Source organism: Ascidia mentula, chromosome 3 (genome assembly GCF_947561715.1).
Source record: "Ascidia mentula chromosome 3, kaAscMent1.1, whole genome shotgun sequence".
Lineage (NCBI taxonomy): Eukaryota > Metazoa > Chordata > Ascidiacea > Phlebobranchia > Ascidiidae > Ascidia > Ascidia mentula.
This window is the reverse complement of record NC_138568.1, coordinates 3983855-3997464: the sequence shown is the minus strand read 5'-3', so window position 1 is coordinate 3997464 and position 13610 is coordinate 3983855. Positions and strand designations below refer to the sequence as shown.

Genomic DNA, 13610 nt, shown 5'->3' with positions numbered 1-13610 from the left:
TAAAAAGCTTCATTTCTTCAGAGTAAAACGTAATGCATTGTAACACTTCCAAAGACAACTAGCTTCATCATGAGTTTGCCTACAAAGAATTAAATCACTTGCTTACGTAATTGCAAAAATCACAACAATACATCAAGTAGAGCTACAGAAGCAATTTGGTATGAAATGGTGTTTTCGTTGGAAAATTAATAAATTACCAAACAATTAGTTTTTTAAAGCAAGGTAATGATACTTAGTTTACCAAAGTTGCAGAAATGCGAAAATCAACAGGTATACAACGTGATGCAGCGCAAAATCACTGTTTTAAATTCACTACAAATTCTGCATCTAATCGTCGTCATCATCCATGCAGCAACAGCAGCAGCACTTGCAGATAGCCACACAGCAGATAACTTTCCTGCAGCACGGACAACACACAAAGAAGGCTGTTCCACAGCAGCAACACAAGGCCTTACGTATGCACTGCAATACGAACACTTTTACAAATAAACTAATGTACGGCCGATTGGTCTAATTACCTTAAAAATGCCACGAATACAACCACAGCACATGGTTGCTGTTCGTCGCGCCCAGGTCAGATGTCTTTGAAGATTTTGGTAGTTCCGGAGCTACAGTTAATCAACAAAGTTGCTTACATAAACTTCACCGTAACGATATTACGGATTTGTGCCTGTGCAAAATTAATTAGTGAGTTCCATAAATGTACATTTGCGTTTGTCAACACCTTGAAGTGCACGAACGGATACGGTTTGGTAAAATCAACGCCAGGACATTAACGACCCTTACTTCTTTCAAGCGGACTGCTTACTGTACAAATGTGCCAACATCATTTTCCTGCGTATCCTACAAGCTATATAACACGACAGGGTGTGCGCGGTTCTCGTCCGTAGCGACTTCCCGCCGATGCCCATAACAGTATATAGCAACGCAAACACGACGGGGCCGCAACACTGCAAGGTAAACAGGGGACAGTGAACTTCTTTGTTTTAATCCAACCGATTTAATTGGCTTCAGCATTTGTTTTAGCCAAACTGACTCCCATACATTTGAAAAAAGCAAAATATTTATTGCCATATATCTGTAGATATAACATGTTATGTTTCACAAAATCTTGTTTCGTAAGTGGGGAAAATCGTTTAACAACACGCGATGTTCAAATATTGATGGAAAGTGTAGCTGTTAACGCCAATGATTGACTAATATTGGCGTCACAACTGCTTATGAACGTTAACACTGGCGTTAATGTGTCACGTATTCAAAGAGACAAAATCAATACAGATAGACTTTTGTAATTCATATTTTTTATGAATTCACGCCAAAAGTATTCTGCATACAATTTGGTATGTCGCTAACATACACACTTTAAGATGGCAAGTTCGGAATATAAATATGACACAGGATTGGCAGCTTCAATAAATTATGGCGTTTTACCCCAGTTGAGTCGTAGATCTTTGCAACAGTTAATCGGCCAAAACCAGTGGTCGAATCAACACCTTTCAAAAACCTTGTACAAATCGTGGAGATTGGCAAGCTGCAAAAATGTCCCGTCTTTTGCCATGCTCTCAGGCGGTTCCACATGACTGCGCATGGCGCGGTAGATCACGTGCTCCACGGTACGTTTCCATGGCGACGCGTCCGTTCGTGCCGTTTCGGATTGGTCGCCTCCGATTTCCATGGCAACCTGTTCATCCTTTAAGCGAAGTATGTCGGCGAGATTTGTGTAGTTGTTGCGTACTGAGTAAAACCTGCAAAAATAGTTTTAAACGAAAATTTGGCTCCCAAACTGCGGTTTTGAGGTGTCGAAGGATATTTACGAATATAAAGCACCATAATGTATGCGCAAAAGAGCCATAATAATCAATGAGAGCTGCAGACAGGTGTACATCTGTGTGCCTGTCAGTCTACCAACTAGCATGTGCCACAATCACCAGCTGCACCGATGAGACCTTACAGGTCGAAACAGTGTGTACACCTGTCTGCAGCTCTCAAAGCACCACAAGTTTTGCTAGAGGTTGTGCAGATAAAAGTGTATTTTTTGAACGCAAGTAAAAAATATACTGTTACAAGAAATTGCTAAAACCAAAAAAATTGTTTTTTAGTGTCTTCAACATCAATACCTTGTTTTTGTGAGTTGCGGAAAAAACGTTACTCATGGTTCTATTGCATAAATTCGGGATAACGGGCCGCATAGATTTTTACTATAGGTGAGGAATTCCGTCGGTGAATAAGTAACCAGTGCATTGCACGCACTCTGTACATACCTGGCAATTTCCCGAGCAAACGTGTCAAAGCATTCCTTCTCATTATCCCAACAAACCTCGGTTGCAACTCGTAATACCAGCATAGGTAGGCCCTCTAGTGGCGGAACGTAGTCACGGAGCAACATCGGTATGGCGGTGAGTTTCCCGTCCTGGCAAAAACAACATTCTATTATACGTACATAATTTATTATCCCACCAGCAATTAAAAATTCATTCATAAGGGTTTTTCGAGTGAAAAAGAAAACGTTACATGAACCACATATATCGTTATCAATTTAAGAAAGTTCATGGTACCTAACAAACCAAATTCTGCAATCCATTTTGTCGTTCGAATTGGCTGAAATAAGAAAACCCTACGCACTCTTACATAAAATCCAATAAAATAGCAAAACTGTGAATGTACCTTTATTTCTAGCCGGAAGTAATCCTTCAGCATTTCTGCTTTTTCGGAGAGAAAGTTGACAATGTAGTCGGCGAGACTCTCTTTGCTGCCATCTTCCGGCGTCCAACCGGACTCTTTCATTTCCAAACCGAGAGTCGCAAGTTCACGTACCGGGGCAGGCTCCTTTATATGACAAAAACCCCTTCATATACTATAGAAAGGGTAATTAGAGGGGAATTCACCGAACGCAGATTGTTTTGAGAAGAATTTTGTTTACTTCTGAACTTATTTAGCATTTCCCGATTTCAGCAATTAAGTGATTGTTTAGAAATTTCAAAAATGGTTTATACGATTCTAACCACGCATCACCACATTAAAATGAATTCGACTGAGGTGCGAACAATGTTGAAGAGCTGACAAAACTTCACAGACCGAAAGGCGCAGCATTCCGAAGTTCCCGAAATCTCGGATGGCAATTTGGTAAAACAATTCCTTGGTTAGTTTCGTTGTGTTTGCGAGATACAGCTTGGTTTGATGTTGGATCAACGCAAGCTCTGGGTCCACGCATCCCACGAACGTGTGGTCCTTCAAAATGTCCGCCAACTCTGCACAAGGTTTGTTTTCACTGTTTTTGCGTAAATTTGCAACAGGATAATGTTTATATGCCATATATACACCCACTCCTCGAAGGGCAGAATGCGTTGAAAACTGTTGGTCAGTATAACCCATGTTTTAATTTCCAATTACAACTCGTGCTTAACGCGGTCGTTCCTTTTTTGTCGAACAAACATTGCGGTGTTTTATTTGCCAAATTATCCACACTGATTTTTCCATTTAACATATTTAACAAAAAAAGGTAAAAACACGAACATTGCAAGCCATTTGAACACGGGGGAAGTGGTCTGTCATAATGTACCAAAGCACTATGTAACATATCTGACCGAATCAGCAACAACTGTAAACATTACAAGATACATTCAATTAGATGACACGTGCCACAACCTCGTTCGCATGTCGCGTCATGTCTATCAGTATGTCACCTTTCGAAGACTTTTTCTTGGCCTCGTCTTGAAGCTGGAGTACGCTGGTGAGTTGAATGCGACGTTTTCGAGCCGAACCTGCCGCAGTCACGTTTACTGACGAAGTCGTTGGAAGGGCAGACGCGGATAAAACGTTTTCTTTGTCTTTTGGACTTGACAAGAAAATTTGAACAAGTATTGCGGCGGGTAAAACAATTCACATAGAACACATTTTTTAAGTTTTGAATCAAAATTATTTAAACTCACATGATTATAACCCATTTTACTAAACAATTTTCGTTATCATTGAATGAAACAGAAGAAACACTTCAACACTTTGAAATTACCCGGCAATGCATTTTGACGTATCTTTTTCCTTTGGGGTTTTGACCAAAAACGCGTCCAGCTTTTGCAGCTTGCTATCCGTTCGAACTAAATTGTGATCGTAAACCCTGTCCGTCTGCAAAATTCCGCATTGGGTGTCAAAAGACATTTTTGTTATTATATTTTAATAAGCAGGACTGAAAACCTTATCTTTATTCTTTTCGGTGTCGTCTTTTGGGTGTTTTTCTGTAGCTGGCAACAGTTTCTACGAATGGAAACACTTCGGTAAATATGATTAAACGTTATCCAAATAACAATCAAACATACGCTTTTGCATTTCGTAGGAAACCTTATAATGGTGGGGAAGATTCAGTTAAAAAACGAATACCAACGGAAGTGGGTTCGCACCTGTGTGTAGAAAGTTCTGGAAGAATCATGCGATAAAAGCTTGTTCTCGATCGCTGACTGGACTTCTTCTATTACAGCATCCTCGTGCAAGAAGTGAACCTGGAATTGAAAAGCATTCCGTGAAACAGAGGTTGTCAAACTGTGCGTCCATTCAAACTTCCAATTAATTAATTTTTTTTTTTTTTTTTTTTTTGGGGGGGGGGGAGGGGGAGGCAGGCAAATAATTCTGCCTTCTGTGACTTTCAAGTGTAAACATCCTAAGTTGAATCCTTGTAGGTGCGTCGCACACGAGAAAGTTTGAGAACCACTGCCGTAAACCACTGCATTTTTCATGTGTCATTTAACAAGGGAATGCTTTTGGAAATTGTTTTTTCACCTCGTGCTTAGTGGGGTGGACGTTGACATCCAGATTTTTAGGGGCCATCTCAAGGCTTAGATACACAAAAGCATGTCCACCTTTTGGAAGATAGGACTGAAAAAAAAGACAACAGCATGATTCAGATTTCAAACAGGTGTATATGTTTTTAGTACAACCACTGTGCAATAAAACAGACAATAATAATTGCACGGTAGTTGTGGGTGTGAAAAGAAATAAATACCTGGTAAACTGAATCCAGCGCTCTTTTCAGTGATGTGCATTCAACCAACCGATGGTTGATGAACAAAAGGAAGTTGAATTTCTTCATTGAGCAATTGGCATTTGTAATGTAACCTTTCATCTGGAAACAAATATCAACAGAGAACGCTAGACGGGTGTGACACAATCATTTAAATGCATTTGCCAGAATACTGACCTGGGTGGTTTGTTTTAAGACAAAAAAATAAAAAAGTTACGATATCATGTATACGATATCATGTTTACAAAATACACATTTTTCTACTACAAGTGTAAAGGTATAACCATAACAATTATTTGACTCCTCTTTTTGTTTTCTATTGACAAATTTGTTTGTGTGTCTGTGACATGTGCAGCCAACCATCTAGTGTGAACCTTTAAATGTAGCTTTGTGTTCTCATGATCCACTACAATTGCTTCATTTGAAACACTGGAACCGTATAAACTTTTGATGTTGTCCAGGGTGGAGGCGCCTAATTGTGTGCGAACAGTGACTCCACTGGCTGTGTCATTATCTGATTTGCGCAGTGTGAAGGATTTTCCAGAGTTATGGATGGCATACCTTAAAATAAAACACACATCACGTATGGTTGTTCATTTTATTAGAAACATGTTGTAAACAGAAAAATTTGGGATGCTTTGGTGTTAATTATATATCAAGATATAAACAAAGCATTTAATTCTGAAGCTAAGCACATTTTTATAACAAGGAATATGAAAATACTTTTGCAAAACGTTAGCAATGCACTCACTTTGTTATGACATCAGCTATTCTTTGATGCTCCTCAGATGCACTTCGAAAAGCTTTCCTTCTGGTCATTACATTGTAAAATAAATCCTCAACTGTCATTTGGGTTCCATTGTTGCCCGCAGTGGGCCGTGGCTGATCTTTTAATTTTCCTGCAACATAATGATTTGCCATCACATTTGAAAGTTTGTTTTAATGTTATTGAAAAATGCATAACACTCATAAATATAAGGACAGTGATCAGCACCACAATACATTGTGCCCATATCATAAACGTATAAATCCTAAACAAATTTTTAACTCATACCGTCTACATAACTGGCTTTGTAACCACATTGACTCTCTTTGGTCTTGCTTGAGATGGTCAGATGTGCCACATGGCTGATGCTAGCCAAGGCCTAATTTGACAACATGTTCGAAGTGTTAATCTTTATCATGTGGGTGTAATGTTAAATGTACAAGAAAACAATTATTATGCACACACCTAATAAAAATGTTTTGCTAAAAATTTTTTTTATAAAATTTACAAAACCATTACTCTTTGCATACTTCACCCCGGAACCCAAATGTTGTAATTGACTTGAGATCATCGAACTCTTTTAGTTTGCTTGTTGTAAATCGTTCACACACAATGTCCATATCTTCCCGTCGAATGCCATGTCCATTGTCGGAAATTTGAATCATCTTTAAACCACCAGATTTTATTGCAACCTATGAATGGCAAAAAATATTAGCAACTATAAAACAATGATATGATAAAAAAATATTTGTTTTTTAAAGAAATAACCAGGCAATTTTAAAAAGTTTGATACGTCTATTGTAATTACTGTCTAGTTTTAGCGTTTTACTGTTATTGATGTTGATCCAGCATCCAGAGAATTTTCAATCATTTCCTTTATGGCGTTGGCCGGACGCTGAATAACTTCGCCCGCTGCAATTCGATTTACCACCGTTTCGTCCAAACGTTTAATGACAACTGCGCTGCCGTTAGCCATCGTTTATTGATCAGCAAATACTAAAAGTGCTCCAAATTCCTCTTCTTTTTTGTTTATTACCAAACCACGAAGTTGTTGAATTCGTTCGAGTTATTTTTGTTCGCGCGCTACCTTCTCAATCCCGGTATTTCCCTATTTTGTGAAACTGTTCAATGTGTTGTAAATGTTTTGGTAAAAAAATAGTGTATTTAAACGTTGCGTTCGTCCCTGTATTACTTTTTGGTTTATACAAAATATGGTGAATCATTTTCAATAAAACTTCGTGAATTGTTGACTTACAAACTCGTGCGATTTTCAGGCAGTGACGCAGTAACACCGGCGATGTTTGTCGTTCGTCGTTTTTCTTGTTTTTTTGAGAGCAAACAAACTGTTTCTCAATTCTTTGAAACCAACAACATCACCCAAAATTAACAAAATTACACGTGGACCATTCCACGCAGCTTGTTTTGCGTGCCAGCTTGTTGACGTAGTGTTTGCTTTGTCGTAACGATGGTGGAAGAAAGGCTTGAGTTTCAGTTAATGCTTATAAATGAGGTAAGAAAACGTCCTGTTTTATGGGATAACCGACTTCCTTTCTTCGGTAGTACCGCGCTGCAAACCAAGCAATGGAAAAATGTTGGGACCGCACTTAACATAACACGTAAGTTGTTGACTTGAGTTTAGCCGCTATACAGGAATAGTTCCGTTTTTCATGTTTTGCATAAAACACGTGTTGATGATATAACTTTTGCTATGTCATGTTTTAAGTTTTAGGTATTTTGTATATTATCTGCATGTCAATATTTTTAGCACTTTGGGACGGTCCAGAACATTATTTTGCTTTGCTGAATTATTGTTTGGCTTGTATTAATATTTGTAACTCATTTGTGAACGTTTTGACAGCAACTTTAGCAGTGGAAACTTGGAAAAAGATTCATAAGCTCTATGAGAAAAACAGAACACAAGACAGCTCGTTTCTTGCGGGCAAACCGGCAAGATCCCTGGCAAAGCGGTGGCTTTTCATGGACTCTTTAACATTTCTTGACCCAGTTGTTGTCAGTGATGCAAACCCAATCTCACTGTATTCACCCACCGACGCAATTGACTCAGATGTTATTCTCAGTGAAGATGAATACAGGCCAAGTTTGCCTAGCATCAACACTGTGTCAGTTGGGAGCAGTCCTTTTGTTGGCTATGCAAGCTCGACCAGCGATGAAGAATATGTTCCCAAATCTCCAACAGTTTCAACCACTTTGAATCCTGATGTTGCTAGACTTAATGCAATTATATGTAACCTGCACGAGGCTACAGAAATGTTCAAGAAAACTTCGAATATGCTGCAGAATGTTGAAGATTCAGTTAGAGTTTATGCAAACCACATTGCTGCGGAGTTGAAGAATATTGATGATCCTGCTACCTTAGCTTTGGCGAAATACAAAATTGCTAATGTTTTGTATGAAGCAAAAATGTCAACTCTGTCCAACAGACAGTAGTACAATGATATTATGTTTTTTGAGATATTTTTCGTGTTCTTTGACTGTTCTTGGTATGACTTCCTGTGTTTTTTCTTAAATTTATAACTTGATTTGCTTTCAAGAGCAGCTTGGAATTATGTTTTTTTTTGTGCAATGCAATGTTTCTTTTAATAGAGGTACATTTTATGTTTTCTTCTGACTATATTTCATTTTCTTAAATTCTTTCCAAATAGATATATATCAAAACATCAACTCTTAAGTTTAACTTTCTTGTTATGGGCCAAAACCAAACAAGCAACAAGGAAAAGTCTAAACAAGTGCAGCAACCCAACATGTCTACTGAACAATCTGAAATGGAAAAAAGTGACACACAAGGAGAACAGCGACAAGTTTCTTGTGTTGTGATAGGTGCTGGGTGTCGTGGAAGGAGTTATGCAAATTATGCAAGTGTTTTTCCAAATCGGGTATGCTCTCTATGCTCACAGTAACTTTTTTTATTTTGCTGATTTACAATGGGCAACAAAAATATTAGTGAAGTTCTGTGTCCTAGTTGAAGTTCTTTGTTTAGTCATGTTAATGTGTTTTGCCTAAACAGCATCTTGTAAAGTGTACGAATGGTTTACAGTTCTGTTCATGTTTAGCTCAAGGTAGTTGCTGTGGCAGATCCAGCAGCACATGCACGGGAGTATTTCAAAAAGAAATATGGACTAGATGACTCCATGCTTTTTACAGGTTCAAGTCTTACTGTTACACACCAACAAATTCACACAAAGTTTTCAAAACATTTTTTACATCAGGCTGGGAAGAACTTTCTTTGAAAGAGAAAATTGCTGACCTTGCCTGCATCTGTACTCCAGACAAACTACACAAAGATGCTGCAATGGCGTTTATTAAAAAAGGCTACCAAATTCTTCTAGAAAAACCCATGGCAGTAAGTTTGGTGTTGAAATAAATTTAAGAGTGTTTCTGTTGCAATAAGGTCTGTGAAACACAATGCAATGTTGTTTGACAATTGTTTTACAATAACTTCTATTTTAAGCATTTATGTCAATATGTTAGTGGCCGGTGACAAAGAACCATAAAGTGACTTATACTTGGATTTGTATTTGCAATGCCTGTTACGGTGCAAGTAATGGTAGATTATATTTATTTTCTAGACTACTGAAAAGGATTGCATTGAAATATGTGAGGCTTGTAAAGAACATGGGGTGATGTTGTGCGTTTGCCATGTGCTTCGATATTTTCCACCCAATCTGAAGATAAAGGAACTGGTTGAATCTGGTGAAATTGGAGAAGTTGTCAACATACAACACTTGGAACCGGTATTGCCACGAATGAATATTTTTTGTTAAATGTTTGGTTGTGTTTTCATGATGCCATGTTCACCAATGCTCATATCCAGGGATGACATTCTGTCCATATTTTTAAGATTTTAAGACCTGACATACTAGAAAATAAAATTTGCTGTCCTTTTTACTAAGAAATGCCCAATTATTTCTGACTTGACATCCTTATTCATGTTTTAACTCAAAACAATGGTAATTGCAAACATTTTTGTGTGACAATTCTGTTTTGCGAGACATCAGCTCCCCCCAAAAAAAGTCAATATTTCTCTCATGTTTAAGTAATAAATTCATATTGTTGTAGAAGAATCAAAGAAAATTTGTATTGTGTTTTACATCTATGCATTTTTAAGTTCAAATAAGTTGTTGGTGTTTATATAATATCATACGAAAAATAAAAAAAATTATTTTGATATTTTTTAGGTTGGGCACTATCACTTTGCCCACTCGTATGTACGTGGGAATTGGAGGAACACAGCACAAAGTTCATTTTCTCTTTTGGCAAAATCTTGTCATGATATTGATCTTATTTGTTCTTGGATGCCGACTAAATGCAAGCGAGTCACTTCTTTTGGGTCTCTTAACCATTTTGTCCCTAAAAACAAGGTGTGTATTTGCAAACAACAGATGGTTTATGGTATTTAAATAAATGATATATGGCATTGTAGCCATGGTGAAATACAGGAATTTTTTTCTGACAATTTAATTGAGTTATAAAATATTGCTCTTGGTGAGCTTTGAACTTGCAACCCTGGGGACTCGTTATTAGCTTGGGCAAACACTGGTGAACAAATGCACAACTTGGAAACCCATGTATTTATTTAATCAGAATTGTTCTTCTGGCACTTACGTTTCTAAAATTATATTTGAAACCAACGTTTTGTCTGCCATCCGGCGAGACTTCCTCAGAGTTATGTCACATGATAATGCATCAAGCGCATAAACACTAAAAACGCAAGAAAAATGTGTTTATGTACAATGCCTTGTCAACAAAAAGTGACTTTGTTCCACCTTTGCTGCAATACCAGTGCACTTTATTTGTGCATAAAGCCATCAATGGTATATGCAGGAATGCATCAGAACCCAATGTTGTGACATATTATGCTCATATTTATGCAATAATGTTGTGTCAGCCGCCTGGAGCAAGCAGTCGCTGCATGGACTGCAAAGTTGAGAGCAACTGCCCTTACTCTGCCCTTAAAATCTACATGGAACCAGCTAGACAAGGGTATTTTGGTTGGCCTACCAAGGTTGTTACTGATATTGAGGACATTGATGTGTTGGAAGAAAAACTCCGATCGGGACCATATGGAAGATGTGTGTATGAATGCGACAATGATGTGTGTGACCACCAGGTGATGATTAAACTAAGGGTTCCACACTGACATCTTGTGTCAAAAATCTGACAGATGCTTCTTTAGATCTTTCATGTTATTGGGGTTTTCCAAAAATAACATTACTTCCGACTTCTTAAAAAAATAAATAATTCTAAAGGGTTCCTTAAACTACCAGTTAGTTTGGACAAAAACTTAATATGTCTGTTAGGCCGTTGGGAAACAGAATTCTCTGATAATGGGTGTAAACAACAATGACCGCAGTAATCCATTCCATTGTTGCGCAATATGCATTCCATTGTTGCGCAATATGCATTCCATTGAAAACTGAAAATAGGCTTTGACCACCAGGTATCATAATGAATTATGAATCTGACGCTCTTCTGGTGGAGAACAACAAATATACACCTTTTGTTTAAAAAAGATTGTATTTTCTGACGTACGTACAGGCGAAACGTCAGAAAATACAATCTTTTTTAAACAAAAGGTGTATATTTGTTGTTCTCCACCAGAAGAGCGTCAGATTCATAATTCATGCATTCCATTGTTGCGCAATGTTTGTTGTGACATTCTAAAACTTTATTGGGGTTTGACTTAAATTGTAGTTATTCATGTCATAAAACTCCAAACAAACATACGCATTACGCAGCAATGTAGCAACCTTAATTCGGCCATGTTTGTTCAACTCCCTTAATTGACCTGTAGCCCAACGGCTTAACAGGCTTGTTCTAAACTTTTTGGCCTAAACTAACAAGTTATTTACGGAATCCTTTAGATTTTTTTGGACCCTTTGCCTTTTGTAGGTCTACGTTCGCTACGTAGTCGTGAATCTGTATGTATAAGCATAATTTTATGTAATTATATAGAACATGGAAGGTTCAAAGAATTATTTCCGTCATTCGTTTGTTTGTAGGTTGTGAACATGGAATTTGAAGGTGGGAAGAGTGTTTCCTTTACAATGGTTGCGTTCACACAAAGTATTTGCGACCGCAAGACTAAAGTGTTTGGCACTAAGGTAACGTTTCCAAGTGTTGCACTTTTTTTGTATTTTGTTTTAGATCCAATAATGTTAGCAGACTTCTTTTGTTACCAGCTTGTACCAACCCTAAAAAAGTTACTGTTCAAATAAGTTATTACAAACCACTGCACCACAGAAAAAAATTGTAGGCGAGGACATTATTATTTCGAGAAAATTTCACTGCTTTCAAGAGCTTGCCGACACCAGTGCCTAATTATTTTGCCCATTGTGTGTGAAACTACAGGACATGAAAACTTTAATGAAATGTCAACATAGGGGGAACTGACTTACAACGGTGGCAACGACGTCCACCACTTCGACTTTCTTACCCGTCAAACTCGAACCTACAACTGCAAGTCGGTTGAAATGGCTGGGCTCAGTGGACACGGCGGTGCCGATTTTCACTTGATCGACAACCTGGTCAAGGCCATAGCGGTACTTTTTCACTGTATTTCTGTGATACAATGTGAAATATCTTACTTGTTGGTTTCAACCGTCAAACTGAGTCGATATTGTTAAGTGATATGCAGTCAGTGCCACTGTTTAGATTAATTTAGGTGAAGAAAGGGCAACTGCAAAGCCAAATAGTTAGCCGGCAATCCTGTCGCTAGTCAACGTTAGCTGCCCTTTTGCACTAAAAAAAACATCGTTAAAAAAACATCGCATCAACTCAAAAAGCCTTGTGTGACGTCACATGCCGTGTGTTTTTGCACAGAAAGATGACCCGACCCTGATAAAATCTGGAATCGAAGAGACCCTGGAAAGTCATAGCGTCGTGTTTGCTGCTGAAAACGCGCGCTTGTCCGGAAAAATCTTCGAGCGAAAGCCCAACGGGGAATGGAGCGCTGCATAAACTTGCTGGACCAATTGGTGAACGGAACCATGTGCCCCGAACATATATACGTTATCGTACTGCACAAACATAAGAAATGACAAATATCCCAATGGAAAACCAACGATAGTTTAAGACAGCGCTTTCCAAACAATAGAAATGCAACTACACATAACTCACCTATCCATATAAAAAGTCAATTATCCAGTTTACAGTCCGTGTGGTTCTGGATCAGGGGTTTGCAACCCATCCAAGCACGGTTCCCAACCATATAGCAAAGTTGAAAAGTTACGTCACGCCCAGTGATTGGCGAGTTCACATTCCAATACTGTTCAAAACTGTTACTAACAAAGAGATTATTTCTGTTATATACTGCACACGAAATTGTTTTGACAAAATTTCCAAACTAATCCACAGTGTTCAAAAGGTCGCCGACCCTTGATCTAATTCTAAAAGTTAATGTGAATCCCAGGGGTGGGTAAAGTTGTTCACCGTGTCTCACCCTACAGTTTTGTTGTGTTTATTGTGTATTACGTCGCATGCAGTACAAGAACGCACTTGCAAATACGTTTCATTTTACAATGTACTTAAATCCAGTGTCCATAGAGTCGCAATAAATGCAATTTGGTGACTTTTGTTGTTTAAATCATTTTTTTTTATCTATCACTACGTCATAAACCAGGCTCCACAACTGGGAGGAACCACCAGTTTGACGCACGACGGCCAATTCGTGTCCAGGTTTTATACCATAATTGGCCCCCTCCACAATCTCTAGTAAACTCTACTTAAAAAGGTCCTTGCGCGGGCCCATTTTTTTCTGTCGAGGGCCCTTCTGGTCCATACAGCAACAAATTATTCGTCACCTGGGGGTTAAAA

General features: G+C 38.2%; 3 protein-coding genes across 3 annotated transcripts; 2 read left to right on the top strand and 1 right to left on the bottom strand.

The window, feature by feature from the left end:
• Positions 1-1104: 1104 nt before the first annotated feature.
• On the bottom strand, positions 1105-6860 carry LOC145896190 (DNA mismatch repair protein Mlh1-like). The gene is made up of 15 exons (XM_082985072.1): positions 6607-6860; positions 6308-6469; positions 6066-6156; positions 5763-5910; positions 5386-5572; positions 4994-5113; positions 4771-4866; positions 4395-4493; positions 4192-4251; positions 4010-4122; positions 3684-3835; positions 3076-3248; positions 2665-2826; positions 2262-2410; positions 1105-1745 (listed from the first exon to the last, which is right to left on the bottom strand). The coding sequence occupies exons 1-15, from the start codon at positions 6751-6753 to the stop codon at positions 1487-1489; spliced, it is 2118 nt and encodes a 705-aa protein (XP_082841198.1). The 5' UTR covers positions 6754-6860; the 3' UTR covers positions 1105-1486.
• Positions 6861-7119: 259 nt separating this feature from the next.
• On the top strand, positions 7120-8239 carry LOC145894406 (uncharacterized). The gene is made up of 2 exons (XM_082982985.1): positions 7120-7393; positions 7636-8239. The coding sequence occupies exons 1-2, from the start codon at positions 7243-7245 to the stop codon at positions 8223-8225; spliced, it is 741 nt and encodes a 246-aa protein (XP_082839111.1). The 5' UTR covers positions 7120-7242; the 3' UTR covers positions 8226-8239.
• A 139-nt stretch (positions 8240-8378) lies between these two features.
• Positions 8379-13341, top strand: LOC145894404 (putative oxidoreductase YteT). The gene is made up of 9 exons (XM_082982984.1): positions 8379-8671; positions 8849-8939; positions 9005-9138; positions 9365-9529; positions 9974-10156; positions 10684-10905; positions 11798-11899; positions 12179-12337; positions 12618-13341. Exons 1-9 carry the CDS (start codon positions 8483-8485, stop codon positions 12753-12755), a joined length of 1383 nt encoding a protein of 460 aa, XP_082839110.1. The 5' UTR covers positions 8379-8482; the 3' UTR covers positions 12756-13341.
• Positions 13342-13610: the final 269 nt, after the last annotated feature.